This window comes from Dermacentor albipictus, chromosome 10 (genome assembly GCF_038994185.2).
Source record: "Dermacentor albipictus isolate Rhodes 1998 colony chromosome 10, USDA_Dalb.pri_finalv2, whole genome shotgun sequence".
In the NCBI taxonomy this organism is placed as follows: domain Eukaryota; kingdom Metazoa; phylum Arthropoda; class Arachnida; order Ixodida; family Ixodidae; genus Dermacentor; species Dermacentor albipictus.
The window spans coordinates 24,226,359-24,252,072 of NC_091830.1; the positions used below are offsets into that span (position 1 = coordinate 24,226,359).

Below are 25,714 nucleotides of genomic sequence, written 5' to 3' on the forward strand. Positions count from 1 at the left end.
TTCATGAAGTGGCCTAAATTTGTCGTTCTCCGCGGAATATCACAATGGTCTATATTTAGTTTGTATTTGTATAGTATAGTGCATTGTTTATCTAAAACCGTGTATATAAATTCTGGCAAGGCACTGACCTATTCCAGCCAATTTTCAAGGCTTTTTTGTCTGTGTTCCTGACATAGTGTACACTGCTCGTATGATGTCAGATTCCACGCACTCCGACGGATTCATTTTTATGGGTATTTTCTCAAAGTATAATGTTTTATATTTGTCATAGTGTGGCACGGGGTTGTAAGGCCTTTGCTGTGCATGAATTCAAAAGGTTATACCTAACTGGTAGCGAACTTGGGCGTGCTCTTACTCGTAGCAAACTTGCCAAAGTGCAGTTGCACACAGGAAATAGGCAAAACAGAAACGCCAGGTAAAACAAGCGCAAGCAGAATGTTATAGATCTACTAGTTTCTTTGTCTATGTGGTCTGTTCTATAACGCGCTTTTGCAAGTTTACGAACTTATACTTAGGTTTAATAGCCTTTCGCACCGTCGTAACATATAGATCTTCTAACAGGGTACAGTGATGTCGTAGAAAAGAATATATTATGTGGTATATTATTTCATTGAAACCAGATGATACAGCACATGCCACCAACTATATGCCACGTCAGGCGAAGTTTTTATTACTATGCACATTTGCGCTCCCACGACCCCATATAGAGAAGCGTGTATGCCTTCTCCACGGGACAAATACGCAGTTACCCAATTTGCGACAAAAAAAAAAGAAAAACTCGCTCCGCCATTTAACCGTTCAAGCGGTTCGATTCTCGCAATTGCTAGTGTCCTCAGATCATGGCTTCGTACGTCCGCCTCTTTTCGCACCTATGTCTATAGCCGTCGACGCAGCGCGCTCAATTATTCAGCGGGAAGCAGCCATGGCAACCCGGATCACATTCCGGCGCTCATCGGACACGGTGACAGGTTTAGGTTTGTACCGAGAGCGGCGCTCCGCGCTAATGCACTCGGTCATCGCGGATCCTGCACCTGCGTTTCTATTAAACCGTGCAGCGTTGCGAAAAGCTATGAAGCCGGCGGAAGCCAAGCTGGTGTTGAGGTAGCACCGCTGCACCGTTTTATTCCTCCGCTGGTGCGAGCGACGAGCAGACGGTCGTCTGCTCACAGCGTCGACGCTTCACTTGAAGCCATCGACGATGCGTTGTGCCAGTTTTAAATGAGAAAAATGAAACATATATATGCACATCTTGGTGCCTGCAGAGTCATACGCAGCACATAATGGTATTGCCGCCCATTCCTGCACAATCCCGTGCAATTATGGCGAATCCTGTGCCAAACTTACCTAATCTGTGCTTTGTGTGTGTTTTCCTTAACCCAGTTTCTTTTTTTATGTTCACGTCAGAGACCTTTCTTTATTCGCCTGTGGCAAATTATCATTCTACTGTTTGAGCTGGATTACTCGAGAAATCTGAATGAATAACTGACTAACTAACGAAAAGATTCACTTTTTATGATAACTTCATGGCGCACATAGCAGTTCGCGCCGGTGAGTCTGCTCACCTAGAGCAGTTCACCGTCGCAATGTCCTGCTACTACGTGACCACCTTCTGCGTCGTGACACAGCCACCTCATGGCAAACGAAACCGAAACTGGCTGTAGATAAAGTAACGTCGCCATTTATTTACGGCGCTCTGAGGCTTGGCAGTATATCTTTTAGGGTTTCGAGGTCCCGGACCTTCTCTTAATGAGAAAAGAAAGTAAAGCGTCGAAATTATGTCGGTGATAGAAACATAGGTGCGACATCAGCGGATTTTGCCATACGTTTGACGGGCTCTATCAGAATTCTGGTACAGGGCCGTATTATGTAAATATTCTTTTCATTCGATTCAATTTCGCATCATCCGTACCGATGAGTGGCCGCGATTTCGGCAATAGTGCGGGCAGGGCTACATGCGAGCCAATAAGAAGAGGCTAAAAGAATGCAAAATGAAATGACTCGTTACGTAATACGGGCCCCAGGTTCAAAATTCAAGTGCACGTGCATTGCGAACTCGCCTGCTTCTGTTTCACCAACTTGCAATACGTGTGCGCCCTAAGGGGACCAGCTAAAACCGAAAATAGTCAAATTTCGCTATTTTGCGAAACACCTATTTTGTTATGCATTCTCATCCACTTAACGTCTACCCCCCCCCATAGTAATCTATACCTCAGTGTATAATATGCCTCGAGCGAATTAAAAGCGTTCTGTTAGAGCTGAAAAAAAATGAACTGATATACCGTTTGTCCCATCCAACGTACGCTAGCCAATCTGTTCAAAGAAGAAAAAAGAAGATTGAGAAAAAAGGCGCACAGGGCAAGATTCGGTTAAACGACCTACGATGTTGGGTTTTCAGAGGTCTGGCGACCAAACACCATATTTGGCACTGTGTTTTTAAGCCTTCTGTTTATTTTTATTTGAACAGCTTGGTTAACGTTAGTTGGGACACCGTATATCTGCGTTCGTTGAATTGAACATTTAATTGTTGTAAATAATTCGTTTTCAAATAAGATAGCTGTTGGATTCAGATCCAGACGTAGATGTAGAGCCTAGGTGCTAGTCGCACATACCCACTCTGGGGGATTGGCCAAGAACCGGGTAGTTCAATGTAACAGTGAGGAAGAAGCTCTTTTGTGTGTCTTTTCTTTTCGTCCTCGTTCTTCTAGACACTGTTCACATCAGATATATTGAAGCAACAATGAAGCCCAGTATATAGTAATCATGTTCACTGCCACCAGGGGGCGCGATCGGGGGTCGTTGTTCGGAGCGCGCGTTCGGTTGCACCGCACGTGATTGGCCTAGGCCAATGGCATGAGGCGAAACTGAACGCAAACTGAACGTGCGTTTCAAACAGCGAAATCCGATCGCGCCCCAGGTCGACATGAACTCGGCGATGTTAGTAACGCAGGCACGGAGGACCCGGAAATGACAAGCACTTAACAACTACTCGCAGCGTAGAAATTAAAGGTAGCCAACACCCGTCAGCTGCTGGATCGTGTATATACGTGGCTGGGGGCACCGCTAGGAGCGACAAATATGTATAAGATCTAAAAATGTGTTGAATTGTAACGTAGTTTCAATCGATTTTCACTTTGTCGTCTACCTTCCTTGTGGACAATTCCTTGTTCAATCCAATTCAATTCTAGGGTTTTACGTTCCAAAGCCACGATATGATTATGAGCTATGTGGGGGCCTCCGGATTAATTTATTGCGCGGCCGCTTTTTGCATTTCGCCCCCATCGAAATGAGGCCGCCGCGGCCGGGACTCGATCCCGCGACCTCGCCGCGCTTAGCAGTGGAACGCCAGAAAAAAAGGAAAAAAAAACGCTACGCCACGTACCACGGCGGGTGTGTTCTGCGTTCGTGTAAGTTATTGCACTTGTGATTATTGTCACATGAAAGCACGCACGTCGTACGGTGTGTGATTCCCGAATTATCGAATTCCGGAGTGACTGTTTAACGCCCACTGAAAAGGTATAGTTGACCGTGTAGAAAAAACTCCAACACAATTAATTCATTGAAATCTCGCGTGAGAAAATTTTGGCTGCCTTAGTATAATTTATACGTGTGCTGTAATTGTGAGCGTTCGAATACATTCATATAATGATCGAGCCTGATACTTTCGCTCCCCTTCTCTCTTCCAAAAGTGCATGCAGAGTTTAGCAGACTATAACGCACCAGCTCAGGTCAACCTCCCTGCCTTTTCTGTAGATAAGCTCCCCCTTCCGTGAGTCTAATATTTGATTACAAATTTATAGTCTCGTACAGACATTGCTCTCATTACAATAAAGTATGTATTACTGCCGGACGTGTAATCTACATTTCGATCTTTATCTTCACAGGTACGCGTCATAGGTACACGGAGTGCCTTTTTTACATTGCTGCACACATCATTTACGAAACTAAATATGTGGTTGTAATCGCGATACTTTCATTGCTGTTCCGCTAATATTGCAACGTGACAGAATCACAGGCCACGTCGGGTGTTACATTAACGCCTTTTGCCTCGCCTACCTTGGCAGAGATGTATGTGCGTATATGTACGTATGACTATACAGGGTGTCCCAGCTAACTTTAGCCAGAGTTTAACAATATACGAATGCTACGTAGCCGGACAGAACAAATATAATGTTGTTTTCCGTCGCCTGGAAATACTCAAACTATTTTTTTTTCATTCAGCCTAATTAGATAATTAATCTTAATTAATTTATCAACTTCTCAAGTATTATAATTAGATAGAAAGCGTCAATCAGAAAATTGTAGAGCGACATGAAAAACTCCCAAAACAGTTTTCTATTGTTCAATAGATGCTACATAAATGTTTTCTTTTTTTCGAGCGTGAAAGAAGCCCGCGAATACACGCAAAATTGCCTCGCGACTGACCGCTCGAGGCACTTTGTAATTATGTAATTAGATAGACTGAAAAAAATTATCTGAGTATCTCCAAGCGACGGGCAAACGACATTACCTTGGTTCTGTTCAGCTACGCGGCATTTTCATATTTTTAAACTCTGGCTAAAGTTAACTGGGACACCCTGTTTGTATATATAGGGTGTCCCAGCTAACGTTAGAAAAAAATATTAAGAAAACAGGGTACAAGATAGGATCTTAAGATCTACTGCGTTCAGTCGTCAGACCTTTGACAACCGAACATAATAGGTTCTATATTTGCATTTTGCACCGCCTTTTTAAAATCTTTATTTTTCGTTCAACTGCTCGGCTAACGTTAGCTGGGACAAACGGCATACCGAACGTGCGTGCATTCATGTTGCACATTTTCGTACTGCCACAATAAACACTACTACTACTACTACTACTACTACTACTACTACTACTACTACTACTGCCTAATGCTTAATCATAATTTCACTTCGTGCGCGGGGGGGGGGGGGGGCAGAGTTGTCCATCCGTTTCCATTCCCGTACCTGCAATTTTTTTTTACGTCCAGCTTTCGATTCTCTTATCCGTTTTCTTTATTCTATTCGTTTGCGCCGTGCGCATATACATCGGTAAATAAGAGGAGGGCGGGGCGATGGGGGCGGGGGGGGGGGGGGTATTTAAAGCGGATGTGGGGTGCCCGTGGTTGGTTCCGTTTCCCCCTCCAACCGTTTTTTCCCGCTTGTTCTCGGATCCGCGCATTCTCTTCGGTTTACGTAGCGGTGGGAACGTGCCGGATTTCGAGGGGACGACAGGCCATCGTGTCTACGGGCTCGACGTATTCCCGCGTGTGTGGAGTTACTCTCGGTATTTTAGTTGGCATTCCACATATATGACGATGGTTTGACAACGCTCTTGTGTGACTTGAGCCTTCAGTGCCTACCGATACAATATATATATATATATATATATATATATATATATATATATATATATATATATATATATATATATATATATATATATATATATATATATAATTAAAACAATTACACAAATATTCGGTTTTCATTCGAGTCGGTTCTTATTACTGATTGGTATATGTCACAAATGTGGGGAAAAAAATGAAATGCCGATTTTTCAAAGATTATTGGTGAATTTAATGCTAGAAGAATTATAGATCTTATAGTTCATGGGTTGTGCGTTGGTGATATGTTTTATATACGCATCGGGTGTTACAGCTAAGGCCTTCTCGGTGTGTTACAAGCACCCTTTTGGGGAACTGTCAACTGGAACGCTAATGTGTTTCGTAGGGCATATTAAGGCGTACTATACCTAATCTAGAAAGTGGAGCTATAGTTAGCGAGAGAAAAGAAAACAACAACTTGGCCGTCGGTGGGAAGCGAACCCACAACCAATTGTGCTATACGTCAGCGGCTGTTCGCACGTCCATAGCCTTGGGTGTCTTTATGTACGCGTACAAGATGTAACCCTGGGAGTGTTAGCCAGCGCCACTTGGGGTCACCGCGGAGGATGTGGAACATCTTTTTCATCGAACGTATCACGTAGTACGTGTGCTTAGGAGCAGGCAGCTGAGCACCAAACCCGCGCATACGCTACCTGAAGGCATCAAACAGGTCGGAATCGGGACACTCGCCGTGTGATGAATGTGGAGGGTAAGCGAGGGACCGGATTTTTTTTTTTACTTATTCACAGCCTTATGAAACCAACAGATAACAAAAGCATGGAAAGCATAGGCGAAATTATTTGCAGCTTTGATTCAAGCATAGAAATGATGAGCTAGAGGTAAAATGAAGAGCTATGACATTGTAAGCTTCGTGCTTCTTTTTCTTTTCAAGCTCTTGAATATTCGAAAATCGTTTTAACAACATTTAGGCCCGAAATTGAAATTCCGCTTCCAGCAGTCACTAGTATTTAACTTTCTCTCTCAAATGCAACAAATTTCATTAAAATCGGTCCAGTAGTTATCTCAGAAAAACGTTTTTTTTGCATTTTACACGTATTTGAATAGGCCGCGTCGGAGTTGGGCCCGAGCCAAAGCCACCTACCCGAGCTAAAGCCTCCTCTTAACGAACGACCACCACCCGAAGCGTTAGTAGAGTTGTGTTTGTGTTCGCATGCTTGTCTTCTTCAACGACAGACAGACACACGCACGCACGCTTGTCGCTGTTTGTGAGCTAAGCAGCCTGCATGCACCGTCCCATTCGTTTGCGCACTAGCTGTGCCTCCACGCCCAAGCATTCTGACGACGTAAACGCGCCAAATGACCCTTTGGATTGTCTAAAAATTGAAATGTCAATTAAAAGACAACAACGAGTGGTAACTTGCATTGCGGTTTGGCCTTCGTATGTACGGTTTGCACGAAGTTTCCAGGAAAGGGTAAGCAAAAACCTCTTCGAGCACTCGATCATGAACGGTGGCTGTGCAAGATAGCCGGGAGCAAGAAAGATTGCACCGAAAATGATTAGAAGCAAAGACTGAATTTGGTTAGCGTCGTGGTAAAACTGTGCCTTGACTTTGAGTCGGTGTTGGTATCGTCTCCTCCTGAAATAAACTTTTTTTTTTCTAATCACATCTGTTGTTTTGGTAGTTTGCATAAAGTTTACTGAACTTCTCTCAAGACTGCCTGCAACAACCTTAGAGTTAAGTGGAAAATACACCACTGCCCACCTCTAAGACAATTTGTATAAGTGCACTAGTTAATTAGGTTACTCATTTCCATAACATGACGATGAAAGCAAGCTTCTTTCAATATAGACGTGTCTCTGGAACTGTAGCGGTTTTGTAAAGTGGGGACAAACAAGGCAAGTGCAGTGCATCTACGCATATTTTCCTGGCTGTGCACGTATCAGAAAGTATATCCGACTGTTTGCGGATATAAGGCGCTGGTATGGCTGTAGTCATGGTCTGATTAATATCAAGCTTTTTCTAAACCGCGAGCGTGTTTGTCACGGTATGTGGAACTATCGCATCATTCTAAGCGTCAAAATGAACGTATCCTAAACAGCTTTGGGGGCTTTGCAGGTTGCTTAACTTTACAATCTCAACGCACGACTACAAAGACCGAAGAGAATATGTCACAAATTCAGTGCGTCCTCCTCTGCCTCGTTCCGGTTGTGGTGTTTCTTTCAATGCTTTAGTAAAAAAAGAAACCTGGCGTTACCGTCTACGGGAGTTGCAAGGGTGACGGTTCAGCCAAAATCGGTACTATACCGTGCGATCTATTTTGAAAAAATACCTTATTTAAATGTGATTTAACCGATGCGATGATGCGCTGTTCACTATTAATTTCTGCTCTAGATTGTCGAGTAACCGCCGCAGTCCGTTCGCTAATTAACTAAGATTGGCTAATGAACTTTTTAAATACTGGGGTGTTCTTACTGCAACGTTGCAATGACATCATTGGAGAAGGGCGCTGCAGGAGGCAATATAAATGTACGTGGCTTTAAAAACGCGCCACCCGTTGCTGAGACATTCGGCGGCAATAATTCGCCAATATACGCGACAGCGTTAAGGAGCCCATGCCGCAGACAACCCGAACTCTAAACAAGGAATTCTGAACCGCGCACGTCGCTAACCACGCACACATACCCAACCACGTCTCTACCGTCAAAGTTGCTCATACCTTGTCTTTGATTCTTTACAAAGTTATTCCTCGGAATTTTGAGAACGGCAGCCGACAAGCAAATCTAATGAAAAAAGAACACCGACAGCGCATGTCCTTTATGTTAGCTCTTCTCAGACTGAAATATTAAATGTGCGATACAATAACAGGAGGTCGACCCACGCAAAGGGCCGCGTTTCTACCGGAAAGGTCGCCTTCGTGCATAGCGTTCACAGCCAGCGTTTCCCGGTAAACGTTACGGTTACACAAGCTGCAGTGGCCTGGAAGCATGAAAAGCAGTAAGGGGTCTTTGAACGCCATCGCGTTCCACTCAGCTTAAGCGTCCTCCAAATTTTTGTCGCTCTGATGTAGAAACTGGCATCAGATGGTGAAAACTAGAAGACGGTGAAAATATACGGGGAAATCGAGAAAAAGTAGGTCTATGCGGTTATAAGCGTATGCGGTTGTCCAATAAACTTTAGTTGGAAGACACTGTTGCGTACTCGTTACGTTCTTGCATTCTGTGCTTTTATTTTATGTGAAAGCGTGAAATGGCTCAATGAGCGTAAATGCCGGTGTCCTGCGTGTGTATCGGCAAAACGGCACCTATAAAATTCCCATTGTCGGCGACGCCTAAAACCCCTTAAACTTCGTAAAGTTGCGACACTCTCCTCCTCCGCCTTCACTCCGCCTCGTTTCTCCTCTCCGTCCCACTCCCTCCTCGACCGTGGCGCCGCCTACACTGCTCGAGCGCAGGAACGGCGTCAACGTGCCCTCCTCGCCACTCCGTAGACGCGCCTCGACCAAAAATGGCGCTGATGCACGGCGCCAGGGCCCACGTGATGCTATTAGGCCAATAGCGACGCGGCGTCGGCCTCGGCCAGAGCGCGCGAGGAGGCGGCGGCATTCTTCAAAGCGTGGCACTACTTTACGAAGTTTAAGGGGCTTTAGCGACGCCAAGACACGAGCGCGCCTCGATGGATCAGAGCCGACGAAAGGGGTCACGTGTTGCACCAGTATGGGGGTCACGTGCTGCACATTGGCGGCGACGTGACGTCACGAGCGTGCCTCGATGGAGCAGAGTGGTTGAAAGCTAGGGGTCACGTGCTGGACCAGTAGCTGTGTCACGTGCTGGACCAGTAGCGGGGTCACGTGCTGCCCCAGTGGCGGGGTCACGTGCTGCACCAGTAGCGCGCCAGGTGTTGCTCGAGGGGAGAGAGGCGTCAGAGCGACGACAGTTCAATCTCGATTTCGCGAGTCTGTGTCATCCTCGCCTTCTTTTCCGCGCTAGCTCTCGCCTGCTATCTAACGGCCAAATCAAAACGCGCCCGCTTGCCCGCGAGGAGTTCATTACTCGAAGGACCGCCCATCGGCGTTCAATTGCACATTAATGCTTTCGCTTTCACGACTCGCAAGAAGTACTTACGTATCTCCCCGAATTTTGTTGTCTGTCCGTTGTTTCGCGTAGAGCGCCGATCGCCATTATGAAAGCCCTTGTCCCAGGAAGGGCATGCATGTCCGAAACCGTGGCGGCGAACAGATTCGCTCAAACCTGCGAGGGTATAGCGAGACGCTGCGGACGCGGCTCGTTTCCGTAAATTTTTATTTCGTTGTGCGCGGTGCGGCGATACGTTATATAGGCGCCACACGTGGCGAGCCTCATCTGACGACGCTCCCGGCCCTGGGACGGCCCGTGGAGTCTTGCACCGAGCCCTTCCGACGCACGACCATGGCGGGCGGGGGCCCCGGCAACAGCACGGTCTGCACCATCCCTTCGCGGTTCGCGTCCACGGGCTCCGGACCTCCGGCGATCTGCGCGCGCAAAACCGTCGCGTCGGTTTCGGAATGCGTAAAAAAATTGGCTGAAGGCTTAGCTTGGTTAAGCCTGGAAGATTGCGAAAGCAATACCCTTGGCTGCGCCTTGGTTCGGCTGATGGTGTGGACATGGTTGCCCTTTGTTAAACTTATGGCTACACATCATCCGACATGGCGCAAGGCAGCGCGCCGACCACTGCGAGGAGCCGAGCTGTAGCCCCATTTATCCTCCTAGCGTGACGTCACACCAGCGAGCGCCCTCTCTGGGTAGCGCCGCAGCAGCGGCGCGCAAGGCTTCGCCTCCACCATCGATGCCGCGAGCTGGGGCCCCGTCTCTCGGTCTGGCGTGACGTCAGACGGTCACGTGACGCGCAGCTGTGTAAGGAGGCGCCACGACCACAGATGGGCCGAAAGTGCGAGCAGTATTGCTTTCGCAATAAAAATCAATATTGACGTTCACCTTAGCACACGCCGAAGAGGGTGAAGGAGAAAGCTTGCGCGCTCGAGAGGCATCCGCTAAATTGCTCGACATTCTCATTCGAATGCGCACCCGCCATGGTTGCTTAGTGGCTGTGGTGTTGGGCTGCTAGGTACGGAGGTAGCGGGATCGAATCCCGGCCAGGGCGGCCGCATTCCGATGGGGGCGAAATGCGAAAACACCAGTGTACTTGGACTTGAGTGCACGTTAAAGAACTCCAGGTGGTCTACATTTCCTGAGTCCCCCACTACGGCGTGCCTTATAATCAGAAAGTGGTTTCGGCACGTAAAACCCCATAATTTATGTTCATTCGAATGCGTGGTCACTTTTCGAACTTCTTATTATTTGTTTTTTCCCACTGAAGGTCGTGGTTACCAGTGCCTTAATTAAAGCCGCCTTGACGGAGGCTTAATCAACTTCGTCCTAATTAACACCGAAGGTCGTGGGTTCTAGTAGCTTAGTTAACTCTATATTAATTAGCCGTGCATTTCTTTTTGGCATGATTAGTGGCATCGATGTGGAAGACGACGACGACGAAGGCGCGCAATGGCACGAGCGCTCCGATTTTCTGTACCTCACAACGCGACCTTGAAACGGAGATCTAAGGCTTTCGCCTTTTAAAGAAGTCATGTAATGGCCAACGTAATCGTATATGCTATAGGGTGAGTCTGATACCCTAAAATGTTGAGGGGGGCTATTCTGCAAGTGTCCATGTGGACATGTCCATTTCGGCTGCTGCTGAATGTTTGATTGGATGGGCTGGGGTATGCGTCAAAACTGGATAATTTGTTTTGTCATTCCAACTTATTCTTTCGAGTGAACGTAGCTGCTCAGTAGCTTTCGCGTTCCGCTGCCAAGCACGAGGTCGCGGGATCATATACCCCGGCTGCGGCTGCCGCAATCCGATGGGGGCAAAATGCCCGTGTATCGTGCACTGGGTGCACGCTAAACAACCGACGATTTCCGCAGCGTAGGTTTCCACAACCAGGTGGTCGAAATTAATTCGGAGTCTCTCACTACGACGTGCCTCACAGTCACAATCAAATCATGGTTCTGGCACGTAAAACCCCAGAATTTTGTCATTGCTATCTGCGAATTAATTTTATCATGATGGGAGGACCTCGTACAGCATCCGGCTATGGGACCCCTTCCTGTATATGACACCCATCCAAGTATGTACAACTGATGAATTTATGGTGTTTTGTGGCGCAAGGGCCAAGTATGACCACGCCAGGCCAGTATGTACAACTCATCATCATCAGCAGCAGCCTGGCTACGCCCACTGCAGGGCAAAGGCATCTCCTATACTTCTCCAACTAGCCCGGTCATGGGTTAATTGTGGCCATATTGTCCCTGCAAACCTCTTAATCTCATCCGCCCACCTAACTTTCTGCCGCCCTCTGCTACGCTGAATCCGAATGTGATGGCAGCAAACGCGAGAGTTCGATATAACAAACATGCCCCACTCTCTATGAGCGAGTTATATTTTACATTAGTATTGGACAGCGAGTTCCGCGTGTTCGATTGAGAGGGTAATTCGCGTTATCCGTGTTCGCTATAGTATTCGGGTTCGACTCACCACTACGGGGTACTTGTTGTACATGATCTTGAAAACGACGCCGATGGCCAGAAGCATGAGCGTGATGACGAACAGCGCGATCAGGTACAGCGTGAAGTCTTGCTTGCCGGCGACTGCGAGGAAGAGAATGCTTGAGGCTGAGCGCTGATGTCAGCCACGTAAACAACATGCTTAGTCATCGTCAGGGTTAAAAGCTGCGTTATAGATGTAATCTCTATATTTGAAAACTTGCTGGGACCCGATGACGACGATTATGATCGTGGTTGCTAAGGGAATACCAAGAGAACCGGGTGGGCGACAAATAACTGTAATAAGGTTTTACTTTGTTTATTGCAGTGTAATCTGAAAAACGATAATAATGATGACGATGATTATTACTAATTGCACGCATACCTTTTCTATCGGGTTGGCGACAAAAGAAAACTGTGATAACTAAATATACAAACTATTTCAAAAAGATCAAATAACAGATAACCATTAAAAGCAATAACAATTGTAAACAAAAAACACGGTGTTATGTGAAAGCAAATTAAATAAAAACTGTTATTTTTCAAAGATATTGAATGTTGATTCTAGGCTGAAAGCTACATAAGTGGCTTGACGTGTCTCGAAAGATATTACATGACGACAGCAGGGGAAACATTGTGTGCAGAGTTAACCGTACAGGTAATAACTAAAAGCAAACGAACGCTGGAATTGCTGAAAGTGCGACACTTGAAGAAAAGAATACGAGTAAGATAGTTCAGCATTGTTCTCCACAATAGAGAGCAAGAACGCAAAAGAGAGTTGTAAATAGTTGGAACATCTTGCAACAGTAGACGTAGGTTCGACATGTTGGACAGCTTGACAACGTCATAGAGGAACGTAATTGATAATTATAATGAAATTGGCTATGAGCATACATTAGCAGTCAGCACAAGAAGAGCGGAAGGCATCACGAATGAACGAAGTCTGACCGTAGCAGCTTTCGACTGCGGTGATCGACATCTTCGTATTTATTGAGATAAAAGGGGAGGTTGTGTGCAAGCATCGAGCAGCAAACATCACACGCAGTTTGCGCAAGCGATTCTGAGTCCGTTTTCGGAAGTGGTGGCGCTAATCCTTATGTGGAAGCTTAGAATAACTGAAAGTTGAGCTATAGTTAGTAGTAATTTATGTTAGTATTCATCGTATACCGCCACTGTGCGATCTTTTCATATCATAGTCGGTGTTCGTGCTGTTCATTTCCCTCTTCTTGCGTCCGCCATCTGCACACCTAACTTTTTGTAACATGAATCCCGTGCAAAATTAAAAACTCGGATTGTCGAGTCGAGTCGGTCGAGTCATGCCGACTCGACCGACTCGACTCGACAATCCGAGTAGCAAGCGTCCGCACTCACAGCAGAGTCGACTCGACCGACTCGACAATCCGAGTAGCAAGCGTCCGCACTCACAGCAGAGTCGACTCGACCGACTCGACATTCCGAGTAGCAAGCGTCCGCACTCACAGCACAGTCGACTCGACCGACTCGACAATCCGAGTAGCAAGCGTCCGCACTCACAGCAGAGTCGACTCGACCGACTCGACATTCCGAGTAGCAAGCGTCCGCACTCACAGCACAGTCGACTCGACCGACTCGACATTCCGAGTAGCAAGCGTCCGCACTCACAGCACAGTCGACTCGACCGACTCGACAATCCGAGTAGCAAGCGTCCGCACTCACAGCAGAGTCGACTCGACCGACTCGACAATCCGAGTAGCAAGCGTCCGCACTCACAGCAGAGTCGACTCGACCGACTCGACTCGACAATCCGAGTAGCAAGCGTCCGCACTCACAGCACAGTCGACTCGACCGACTCGACAATCCGAGTAGCAAGCGTCCGCACTCACAGCAGAATCGACTCGACTCGACAATCCGAGTAGCAAGCGTTCGCACTCACAGCAGAGTCGTTCGTCGCTGAAGTCGCCGCAGTTGTCCTTGCCGTCGCACTTAAAGCCGCTCCAGACGCAGCGGTCGTTGGTGCAGCGGGTCATGCCCTTGGCACAGCCGCTGGACTCTGCGTCGCGCGGAGAAACGGTAACCGTTGACTTTCATAACAGTGAATGATGGAGTCGCGGTTCCAGCGATAGCGGCGTTGTCTGAACACGCCCAATATATACCGTGGGTCATATGGGCTGTGCGTCTTCACTTTCACTTTGTTTCCTTAAGGGTCTCATACTGGGGGTATTGCAGAAGAGGTTGGAGTAAGGCAAAAATACAATTCATGGGGCCGACAACGTTGTAGAAAACGTCGTGACGGCGTCTGTGCATGGCGGTTGATGGACTGGTGACAGCTTCGATGCTGTACGGGAGGTCATCCAATGTTGCATGCCACCAGTTGAAAATGCGCTGCTTCGATCTCATTTTATTTATTGCTTCATATGAAATAAAAACTGTCTCGTGAAGTACAAAATGCGGTACAATATTCAGTAACGACTGCATTAGTATTTTAAGCCTTTAAGGCACATTCAAGCTGTTCGTCAAAGACTTTCACCTAGAGTACTTCACCGGCCTTCTATGCGTCTCTCTGTGTGAATGTTACGTTTTACGTACGTCTAATAGTAAGTGTTATAAACTGTGTTAGTAGATTCCGTTTTTGAAATTGCAAAACCCTCAAGGTGGCTGGGCACGCCACCCTGATGTAGTTGGCAAAGTTAACCGCCTTGACTCGAGTCTAAAATTGCTTATCGGCAAACTGCATTGCAGGACTACATCGCATTCTTAATACCACTGACTTGTACCGCTACCCTGCAATTTTCAGAAAACACTTCCTGCTTAAAACGACCCAATTAAATTTTAGAAAACTACTCAGAATCAATCATAAATAGTGATTGATGTAAGGCAATTGGGTTTTGGCGCGAAATGGAAAAAAGAAAGAGAAGGAAAGTTGGGGGGCCAATCATTTTGTTCGGCAATAATTATCATTTTCCGTGTCAAGTGAACGGAAATATAATTTTGGTGTAATCTCTCACAGATTTATTTATTTAGTTATTTAGTCATTTACTTATTATTTACTTTTTAATTAATTAATTAATTTATTTATTTATTTATTTATTTATTTATTTATCGCGCCTCACAGGCTCCTCGTTGGAGCATTGTGTAAAGGGGGCTACAAGACTAATAATACATGTGGTGGTAAGTACAATAACTAAAGTACTTATCAGGGTGGTTCACGTTTTCAATCAAGGATCTTTTTTTAAAAAATGGTTCACCGCAGCTGAATGAAACCAACGGCATATGGTTTGCCGTCATGTGGCACTCCTTAGAGCATGTTCTTATATTCCGCTTAATTAGTTAATTAACTAAGATTAATTATGCGAAATTTGTAATATTCACTTTAAGGCCAAGTGCGTTTCGTTGCGCTGTAGACGGGCTTCAGAAATGACCGATCCAATTTTTTGTTGCAACGTACATGTTGCGTGATTTCTTTTTTTCGGTGTTTAAAAGAAAGCCCGCGAAATGTAAAATAGTCACGTGACTGCGCTCATGTGCTATCGTATTGCAGCGCCCTCTACCGCGCTTCGTGCGAAAGAACCTTATACGCGTGGACCATGGCGAAATGAGAGGCTTCACCGTGCGTCAGCATCTTTGGCGTTGGCACACGGAAAGGAAGCACCGTCGTCCTTGATAAGCAACAGGCTCGATGGACGGTCGGCGATAAAACAGGTTGATGGTGATGATGATCACAGCCTTACCTTGTTCCGTTTTTGGTAAAATTGTACATGAATTTCAATACGAGGGTAAAATAAAGCGCCAGAAATAGGTAAATTCAGTGGCCGGTGGTACTGGAGAGGAGTTACCAACATTATTTAGGTGTGAAATGCGTGAAATCTAGGCTATTTCATTATTGTTCTGCAGCGCCTTTTATTTCAACCCAACCAGTCGACTAGCCAGCCAATCGATTAAGCTGCAGAATAACTACGCTCTAAAAAAAGTTTACACCCTTTTGGTTGTATTTTGTCCCCAAACGATAATCGTCGTATGTATGCCGGCATTTCCTTTGTTTAACGCTGCGAGCCCGGTACTTCCTAGTCACGAACGACTTGTGTGTTATCAGCTTGACACAGCATTATCGACAGGAAAGTAGCGAGTGCCTAGTTTTCAAGAGAGGAAGCGCAAGCAAGGCAGATGGCGATTATTAGACAGTTTTAGTTACACGTACGTAGATGTTTCACGTACGCAAACGTGAAAAGCCTACGTACCTTACGTGCACGCCATCTGAAACACTTTTAGCTACACGTACGCAACGCACGCCAAGAGGTAGAGTTCCTGTATGTGCTACGGTAGCATATACAGTAACTCTACCAAGAGGGACCCCGTAGCTCCATCTGTCGGGAAATGTGAACACGGCGGTAGCCAATTCAATCCTGTCGCCGTGTTTCGATGCAAGCCGTCTGCGCGCGCGGCCCGCTATCGCTTGTTCGTGATCTCGCGGAACTCCCGCGCGAAGCTGTCTACGTGCGCAAGAAACGCACGCACAATTGAATCTCACGTACATCCGTGAGACGTGCGCGCGCGCGCTACGTTCTACGCATGCGCACTGCTGACACGTAGAAGATCTACGTACGCAAAGCCTCTACGTACGTGCAGAGTCCTTCCATGAAAAAACATGGAAGGACTGCTAAAACTGTCTATTGTTTGGGGACAAGCCCCAAAGAGCGTAAACTTTTTTCAGAGTGTACTTGCTGTGTAGTAAAGCTGGCATTGGTATCCCCCGCAAAGGGTCTCCATACACAGCGCGCGATCGTGTATCTCACCGGGCTGCTGGAATCCGGTGATCACGATCTCGAAGCCTCCGAGCCGCTTGAGCACCTCCCGGGCGGACACCGTCCAGCGTAGCGTCAGAGACGAGCTAGCCTTGACCATGCTCTTGGTGCCCGTGTAGTCCTTGCCGCAGAGCAGGTCTGTCGTCTCGGTGCTGGACACCAACTGCACCACAGATCCGTACGTGCTATAAGTAGCGCGGATGGTTAATGTGTACGGTTTCGAGAGAGTGTTGCGAGCCCGGGGCTGTGGGCAACAGCGACATTTCCCCTCGCTTTCACTGCGTGTCACATATAAGATTCAATCAATCAAGTTTTATTTTTGCCGCAGACAGTACATTGTTACTGCGAAAATAGGGGGCCAGAAAAAAAAAAGCTGCATCTGTGCAGCTTGACTAAGCCCTAGCCAACCGTACAGCAGCAGTGACACGACGATTTGGTATAAGGATTCAGTTATGTAACCATCAGCAAATAAATAAATGATCAGACACTTCCATCACAAATGGCAACTTACAAGAACAATTACACAGCATACATATTTCAATGAACAATTAGAAGCATAAGCAGTTTTAATACAGTCAAACAAACAGGTCAAATAAGGTTTTGTTAGTAAGGGCCAGAACGTCCACATTTTTCCGGTCTAGCTCATTTAGTGTAGTTGCTATATAGAGTGTAGTCAAGTTTTTCTTTCCCATAATGGGTGCGCGAGAAGGGAACGTAGTATGGCGGTTGATATCGGAAAGGGTAGGAAATTGTACTTTTCCTGAGATTTTATAATTCTTCAAATAATTCCGCCCTACCTAATGTGGAGTTATTATAGGTTCTTAATAATTTGTATTTGTATATATTGTGGATTTCTTAGAATTTTATGTTTGTGAAAGAGTGGTTCTGTGTGTTCTAAGAACGAGGAATTTTCTATTGATCTAAGTGCTTTTTTCTGAATAAGGAAGAGTTTCTGCAAGTTTGATGCTGTCGTGTTTCCCCATATTAGCATGCAGTAATGCTAATATTTAATGCTTAATGTTAATAATAATAATAATAATAATAATAATAATAATAATAATAATAATAATAATAATAATAATGTAATCATTAATTAATATAATGTAATATTAATAATTAATCAACAATAATAATACGAATGCTAACATTTCGATGTAGAATACTAGTTCATACTTAGCTGCTAAGATATAATCGTGAGTATTCAAGCTACATAATCATAATAATTGGACTATGAAGCAGGCTCTTGCACCGACCTCCTAATCACTGTCTTCTGCTAGCCGACACCATCCTACACGTCAAGTTATACACGCTTGTCAGAACGTCGATGTTTTCGCTTTTGTTTTGCCGCATTTTCACAGGCCCACGTCTAGTGCCGTCTCCTCCACCTACCTATCAAATAAGGTTTCACACACCAGTAAAATGAGCCGCAACGTCGGCAGCTGCGCAAGAAATATTCAAAATGTCTTCGAGTTACGTTTAGAAAACGTCTACAGCGAGAGGTGCATGAAACAACTTAGTAAAGCCGTTCATTTCTTTCCGAGGCGGCGCCCATAAAACATTCGTTTCACAAAGTCGAGACGCAGTTTACTTCAAAACAATTGTCGGTTGTATTTTCTTCTCACTTTGAATTTTTCGTAGTGGTGGCAACGAAGGTACCCCTCGAGCAATACGTAAGGGAGCACTCAAATTGATTTCAAGATGGCTTAGTTGGCTGAATACGCGTGCCCCGCCTAAAAGTGCTGCGTGAGTCTCAATTAACGTTCAATGGGAGAGCTAGTTCACGCATATTAAAGGCCCAATAAGCATATACTGATAAAGTATTTTTCCAAGTTCTAGTTTCGTCAGTTTCACTGTGCTAAATTGATTAAAAGAAGATAAAATGTAGGCCAAAGTTCAATTTCTTGGCATTCACGCCGAAACCACTGCACCAGTATGTGTGACGTCACGGATTTGAAATATAAATCGTATCTGCGGCGTTGTAGCTCAATAAATGTTATTCAAACTTGATGAGGTTAGTCTTTGGCTTATCGAGAACACAGTGTAGTCGATCTTTACCGATAAAAAAATCAACTGAGCTCTCGCAGACGCCGTCTAAACCTGTGACGTCACGTCGAGCTGGTGCGGGGACTTCAAGGCGGCGTCGCCACCCGCATTCAGCTTTTGCGAATCCTCTTCAGAAGGTATGAGTTGCTTTGCTGATATAGTGTAAAAGAAATTTAGTATTGCAGCTGAAATTATTAAGGTGAAAGTCTTAGGTGGCTCATGGGTCGAAAAATCTGATGTACGGCGTTATGGCAACAAAATTCGTGGTGTCACCATGCCACGTGGTGTCACCAACAAAGCTTGTGGGTTCGAGTGCTTTAATTAACTCTACCTTAATTAAGGTAGATTTAATACACTCTAACCCACGAACATTGTTGTTAAGGTGAAGTCAATGCGCAGCTAATTAGGATAGAGTCAATTTAGCACTCATACCCATAACCTTTGATATTAACTAAGGCGAATTAAGGCACAGTTAAACTAGAGTTAATTAAGGCACTCGAAACCACGACTGATGGCGTTAATTAGGGCTGTGTTAATAAACGTTCGTGTAGTTAAGATATGGTTAATTAAGGCACTCGAACCTACGAACTTTGGTGGGAGAAAAGTAATAAGAAGTATTATGACAACTCATTCGAATGAGAATGCCAAGTAATGTCTCGTGAACGCGCAGGATTTCGCCTTCATCCTCATTAGTGTATGCTAAAGTGACTGTCATCTTTTTTTCTATCTCCCTATAGTGTCCCGATAAGCGTGTCAGATTTGAATTCATACATCGCGAGTGTATATAGTTGTTGAAAAAATGGCTGTGGCTTAGGTAAGGTTAAGCCCAGGATGCGAAGCATACTAGCCTTTATTTTAGTTGTTGAACCACTGTTTAGCCTGGTGAACTGCTGTTGCTTGGCTATATTTGGTTCGGCTAGACGAAGAAACAACTCATGCATTACTGCTTCGCCTTCAAGAGTGGAACGCGACAGCGTTCCCGTCGACCCGCCAAGGGGTGTAAGACAATGGGCTACAGGGCAGCGACTACGCGCCCCGCATTGGACGCGGTGAGCGTCGAGCAAAGCAGCGTTCGGCGCGGCAACGAAATGTGCGCCTGAGCAAGAGACGCACGCCTTAGAAACAGCTCGTTTCTAAGGCAACACCGCATTCACTAGAGGCGCTTTTGTACCGCTTTGAAGCGTTGTACTCGTGGCTCAGTGGTAGCGTCTCCGTCCCACACTCCGGAGACCCTGGTTCGATTCCCACCCAGCCCGTCTTGCAAGAGTTGAGCCAAAGCCACTTCTCCTCTGTCGTGACGTCACGGTGTCACGTGGTTTCAAGGCGACACCGCCGCGCCTGAGGAGCTGGGTTGAGCTCTCGTAATATGCTTCGCATAAAAACGAATTTGGCCCTGAATTCCTTCTCATATTGCTCGTGTCCATTACGCATTTCAGTTCGCGCGGGAGAACTCGCCTCCAGGTACATGAAGCAGATGAAGGACTCGGAGACGGTGTCGAAGAACCGGAAGGAGAGCGTGAACTTGGCGGCGTTCTCCACCTGGAAGGGCAGCTGACAGACGCTCGAGCGGGGCGTCGAATTGCGCCGGTGCGAGTAGAGCACGACGCCCGCCTGGTCGCTGTTCAGCTGCAGGTGCACGGGCAGCGCCTTCTGGCCCGCGTTGCAGTAGTCGTTCATGTAGTCTGCGCGTAAGACCAGGCGCGTGTATACCTTCACTGTATGCTGCAAAGAAATCTTAACGGGGCGAAGGGTGGTCACGTTCCTGCTGTGCCCGCCGCCCTCTTGCCGCCCATCGCCTCCAGCTGCTATACCCTAAATTCTCACACCTCTCTGAACCTCCGTACTTACAGCTCCGCTGGATACTACAGTGCGTCTGTTGTAAAGTTGTGTAGAAAACGTCATGCAGTATACACATCACGGTACGGGCGCATCGATATACATGTATATACTCACACGCCCGGTAGCTACCGTCCATGTCGGCAGGCTTGGTGCGCTTGATGGGTGACGAGGACTCCCCGGCACCATGGGCCATCAGTCGCTCGAAGCTGCGCGGGGGCTCCTGGAAGCCCGCGTCGTCCAGGTCGTCCGAACGGTCGAAGCTGCTCCGCGGATACCGGTAGCTGCCGTCGTCCAGGTCGGCCGGGTCGCGACGCCTGTGGGACGACTTCCCGGCGGCCTCCATCAGGCGCTCGAAGCTGCCCTGCGGTTCGCCGGCAGCTGGAAGAGCCAGCGCCCAGGACAGCAGGATCAACGCCGCTCCGAGGCCGCTGTTAATCCCAGCCTGTGGAGGCGTCGACACTGTTCTTCTCCGGGCGTACCTCGACGACGGCGTGCAGGGGGCGGTACCGCGACGCATGGTGGCCTGGCGAGCACGCCCGCGTCGTCCGCTTCGCGCGGAGCTTGGAGCGACGTGGGCTCCCGGACGTCGGCGCCGTGTCGTCCGCGGTCGTCGTCGTCTTCCTCTTCTTCTTCGTCCCACGGCGTCGGCGCACGCCACGAAGCCGTATCGGCGAAGCCTCGGGGTGGAGAGGCGCTTTGTCATATCGGGAGGGGAAAAAGAAAAGAAAATTCACGAAAGTTAATCCACGGCTTCGGAGGGACCGAGTTATCGGAATGGCTCCTTCCCCCTTCGTCCTCTTCTTCTTCGTCGGTTTGCGGACCCCAATATCGGCTGGTGGGTCTAGGGTGTTGGCACACAATCAGCTTTTCATAAATCCTGCCGAGAGTTAAAATTCCGCTATTCGCCAGCTTGTAAGCTGTGATATCGGCTCACAGGGCGGACACTCCCTCTTTCATTGGCTCAAAATCCCAGTATTGCAGATTCTGACAGCATCCATGGCGCAATCTAAAGGCATGGCGCAACTTGACAGGGTCCAGGGTCGGATTAGCGTAGCGATTATCTTCTTAGGGTTTCACCTACTTTCCGGCATCTATCTATCTATCTATCTATCTATCTATCTATCTATCTATCTATCTATCTATCTATCTATCTATCTATCTATCTATCTATCTATCTATCTATCTATCTATCTATCTATCTATCTATCTATCTGTCTGTCTGTCTGTCTGTCTGTCTGTCTGTCTGTCTGTCTGTCTATCTATCTATCTATCTATCTATCTATCTATCTATCTATCTATCTATCTATCTATCTATCTATCTATCTATCTATCTATCTATCTATCTATCTATCTATGTCTCTAACCGTTTACCCACGAACGTTGGTCTCTGGGCAGTCCATGGTCGAATGGACATCGCGTCAGGTTGCTGTGCGGATGGAACTAGAGTTCGAGACGAGCCGTCGGACCAACGGAGCCATTGGGTATGTCCAAGTTGGACATTGCGTACCTATGTGGCGCTCTTCAACGAGGCTCCTTAATTGACGCCAACATGGTCCCCTGGAAATGCGGAACCAGAGAAACAGAGCAATAAACGCGAGCAAGGCAGGTGACGATTGTTGTGGGACAAATATACCCGTATACACCCCAAATGCTTTAAGAGTGTACCGGTGGTCCCACTCCTGAAGAGTAGTTATTTGACACTTCAAGAGCCTGTATGCCTGTGCGTGAGTGCGTGCGTTTGGCCACGTATGAGTGCTGCAGGCGAGCAATGTCATTTGTTCACATTAACAGAGATAGCGAAATGAATGCTTCTGTCATCGACCAACGTTTCCCGTAGTCCTTCAAAAGACGTCTTCATTCTTTATTAAAAACAGTAACTGAGAATGTTGGTGCGTGTCGTGCTGCAAAATAGTACAGATGTGCATTTACTGAACGACGTATTCACGTTGGAACGTTGTTCAATTTCGTGCAGTATGTGCATATTGCGGCTCTAGTTCTGTTAAAAGAATTGCAGTAGCGGTAAAACATTTTGCTGCTTTAGTAACACCTCCACCAATATCTGGCAAGTGAACAAACTAGAGGAATTAATTGGTTTTTTCGTTTCTTCCTGTGTGAGTTGACAAAGACAAGCGCTACTCCTTTCCCGCTCACAACTAGAAAATTGTCTTTCAAAAACTGTCTTTCAAAATGTCAAGTTCGAATTGGTTGGGGAATTTGCGCAACCTAGTAACAGTATAGCAAAAGCTACACTACACTTTGCATGGCTTCCTAGCATCCTGGAGTGAAGAATTCGTTCCGGTAATGAAGCCGGGCCAACGCCATCTTGGTTAGAGCACGAAAAGAAACGTAACGTTCAGCGATAAACCGAAAGCGTTCTCTTTACACTTCGTGCGGGTTTTCCTTGGCAACTCGCTCGACATTAATACCGATAAATTTTGGCACTGTTTATGTCCAAATCGCATCCCGTAACGACGACTTTATTGGAAAGTCTCGGAGGCCCCTCTACTGCAGGCTTACAAAAATAAGATTACAGCCAGTTCTTTTCATTTTTCTTTTTGAGTTTGCAGCATTATAGACACATGTACGTTATGTCAGATTTGCTCAAAGCGTGCAAAACATGGTGTTTGTTACGTAATTTTTACTTTTACTACCCACAGAGACTCATCGCTTGGGAAAAATCGATTACTACGTCACCTATTTGTAGCCGTGCCACTAATATGTCTACAGAGAGTTAGAGAGCACAATTATTCGCACTCTGCGCTGTTTTCAATTGACACGCCCATGGTCCCCGTGTTTGCACTTTTCCTAAGTCTTTGCAACGTCTTTGAGTTTCACTGGATGTTCTAGTACAATTCCAGGGGACGTTTATAGCAACGGTGGTTTATAGAACCAATGTTCGTTTCGGGTAAATTTCAGTTCTGCCGGAACTCATCAAACATGAACAAGGTTTTTATTCCTTAGGTGGTGTCCAAATCCATGTCCCAAGGATTTAAACTGCACATTTTAAAGGCTTTGCTTTTGCTAATTTAATGCAGCAGAAGCAATTGCGGGAGCCAGAAAGTAGAGGACGGGGTCTTGACATCCAATCTCGGAGGCCATTTATGTTGAGAGTAGGTGGCGCAGCGCTCGATCGTCTTTCTCGAATTTTCCTTCGAGCCAGCGGCGCCAGCGCGATTGTTCAAGCCGACAGGAGCACGTTAGATAACTAGTTGAAAGCCGGCCGAAGCACGCAGCGTGAAGTCAGCGACCGGCGCTTCCAGAGAGTTCTGCAGTTCTGCGGGCATGGCTGGTGACAGGCGTGAAGAGGTAAGCACGACGACGTACTCCAAAGCCGCCGTTGTTTTCCTGCATATCGTATAGGAGAAAGTGGTAAACGTTTGAAGGGCACGAGTTACGTAACTTCTTCGAAACAGCGATATCGTGGGACGCTCTAGCACGAGTGCCGGCGTCGGTATTTTTTTTCATCACGTAGTTAATAATAATCTAGGCACCGTTGCGCTTGGTCACTTTGTCCAGGCGTTAGCCTCTCAGATTATTGAGGTTGACTGGAATCGACGTCTACAAATCACAAAGTGTCTTTTCCCCCCTAAACAAGCTGAAATCACTTGCACGAGGTGTCTTGGGATGCTTCTCCCGTTAGGCTTATAGTTGTGTGCACGGCTCCGACGCGTTTATCCTGGCGCTGTTCGTATTTAATTTGTTGCCATTGGTAACGAGTCTTCGTCACTGTCGTGCGCTGTCCCGCGGATTATGTCGCCTACGCCAGTCCATTTGCATAAGCCGACATCTCGCTTGGGGAAGCTTGTAAAAACAGTGCTTCACCTGGGTCTGAGCTCGTTGGAGTTGTTAAGTGGCGTCGCCTGGTCGGCCTTGTTGAGTGCTTGTTTGTGGTTGGGGAGTCTAAACGTTTCAAGGTCGCCCGCGTGATTCATAGTTGACCTAATGAAGATTGGCGAACACTGAGGTTTCAAGCTCCGCTTCTGTACCACCCAGGTACCAGAAGAGGTGTGGTTTGCCGAACGTCTCTTCAACGCGTGCAGCGTCTCCCTTTTAGACTCCTACTCGAAAAACTGCTGAATGCGGTGTTAGCATGCTGTCGGCTGGGGCGTGTTTACGTGCTAACCCCGAGGTATCGCGTTTTGAAACTCCCACAACTTCCCGTAGTTATCGTTCTTTGATCAGACACGGGTTTCGCCTTCGTGTTCTGAGGTTTCCGAGTTTGCTTTGTGCTGGAGATAGTGCTTGGCGTCGGTTGTACGTTGAAAGGCACTGTCATTTACACGTTCCATTCGAGTGATGCGTGCTAGCCGTTAGACTAGTGGAATTTGCGTGGGCCGGCTTGCGAGCGCTTCCGTCCGATTACCTGCCGGTGCGAGGAAACGATTACTGGGCTTCCTAGATCACTTGGCCACGCATCTAAGGCCGTGCTCCAACCCAGGAATGAATTACTCGCAATAAAATCAAGAATCCTAACGAACCAATAGAATTACATACTCTAGCACGCCAGACAGGTTCTGATGAGACGCCCATGCGCTGTTTAATGCATAGCAGGCAATGGCACGAAGGCTAGAGACTGCTGTAATTTGATCCCAGGTTAAGCCTCGTACTCTTACATCTCAAACTTTGACATAATTACTGCATAAAAGACGTGACAGATCTAAACCTATTTGCCACTGAATGGGCAGAGTGACATGTTTCTGCAGCTAGAGGCCACAGTGCATGGCTCGCACTTGTGAATAAAACATGGCATGGTGTGTACTGGAAGCACAGTGGTGTGCAAATAGTACACAATTTAATGTAACCTTACTTTGACAAGTTGTATATATGAAGTGATAGTTCCATAGAAAGCATCTCGGGTTAAAAACAACCACACTGCAAATTGCACAAAGTGAGAATTCTATGACCGCACTAGTTGCATAGCTTCCGCAGTGCCTCCTGCTAAGTGTGAAATGGTGCGTAGAAGCAGCCCTTGGTTTAGCAAAGGTCACTACTGCAGAAGAAACTACCAAGCATGGCGTAACAGGCTGCGAGGGGACACATAAATGTTCAGTATGCTGCACCGACGTAGGCATGTATCAAAATACACATGCTGGAGACTGAATCACTGCACTGGTCACTTTTATCGTGTCGCCT

General features: G+C 46.7%; 2 protein-coding genes across 2 annotated transcripts in view; one reads left to right on the plus strand and one right to left on the minus strand.

Moving 5' to 3' along the window:
- Positions 1–9,627: 9,627 nt before the first annotated feature.
- LOC135921695 (uncharacterized) lies at positions 9,628–21,368 on the minus strand. Its single transcript, XM_065455999.1, has 6 exons — positions 20,696–21,368; positions 20,198–20,424; positions 16,691–16,862; positions 13,834–13,950; positions 11,914–12,026; positions 9,628–9,853 (listed from the first exon to the last, which is right to left on the minus strand). The coding sequence occupies exons 1-6, from the start codon at positions 21,282–21,284 to the stop codon at positions 9,701–9,703; spliced, it is 1,371 nt and encodes a 456-aa protein (XP_065312071.1). The 5' UTR covers positions 21,285–21,368; the 3' UTR covers positions 9,628–9,700.
- Positions 21,369–23,729: 2,361 nt separating this feature from the next.
- Stip1 (Stress-induced phosphoprotein 1) overlaps positions 23,730–25,714 on the plus strand; it is a 29,020-nt gene continuing 27,035 nt past the window's right edge. The window contains exon 1 of the mRNA XM_065455996.1: positions 23,730–23,887. Within this exon, the coding sequence (XP_065312068.1) occupies positions 23,864–23,887 (24 nt within the window). The 5' untranslated portion in view covers positions 23,730–23,863. The remainder of the gene's footprint in view (positions 23,888–25,714) is intronic.

What these genes read in the sequence shown, in the direction of transcription:
- LOC135921695 (XM_065455999.1), bottom strand. Translation starts at nt 21,284, where the DNA reads ATGACAAAGCGCCTCTCCACCCCGAGGCTTCGCCGATACGGCTTCGTG. An exon ending in GGACGGTAGCTACCGGGCGT is followed by an intron (nt 20,425 to 20,695) that starts GTGAGTATATAC and finishes TCTTACGCGCAG; the next exon opens with ACTACATGAACGACTACTGC. An exon ending in TCTGCTTCATGTACCTGGAG is followed by an intron (nt 16,863 to 20,197) that starts GCGAGTTCTCCC and finishes TCTGTGGTGCAG; the next exon opens with TTGGTGTCCAGCACCGAGAC.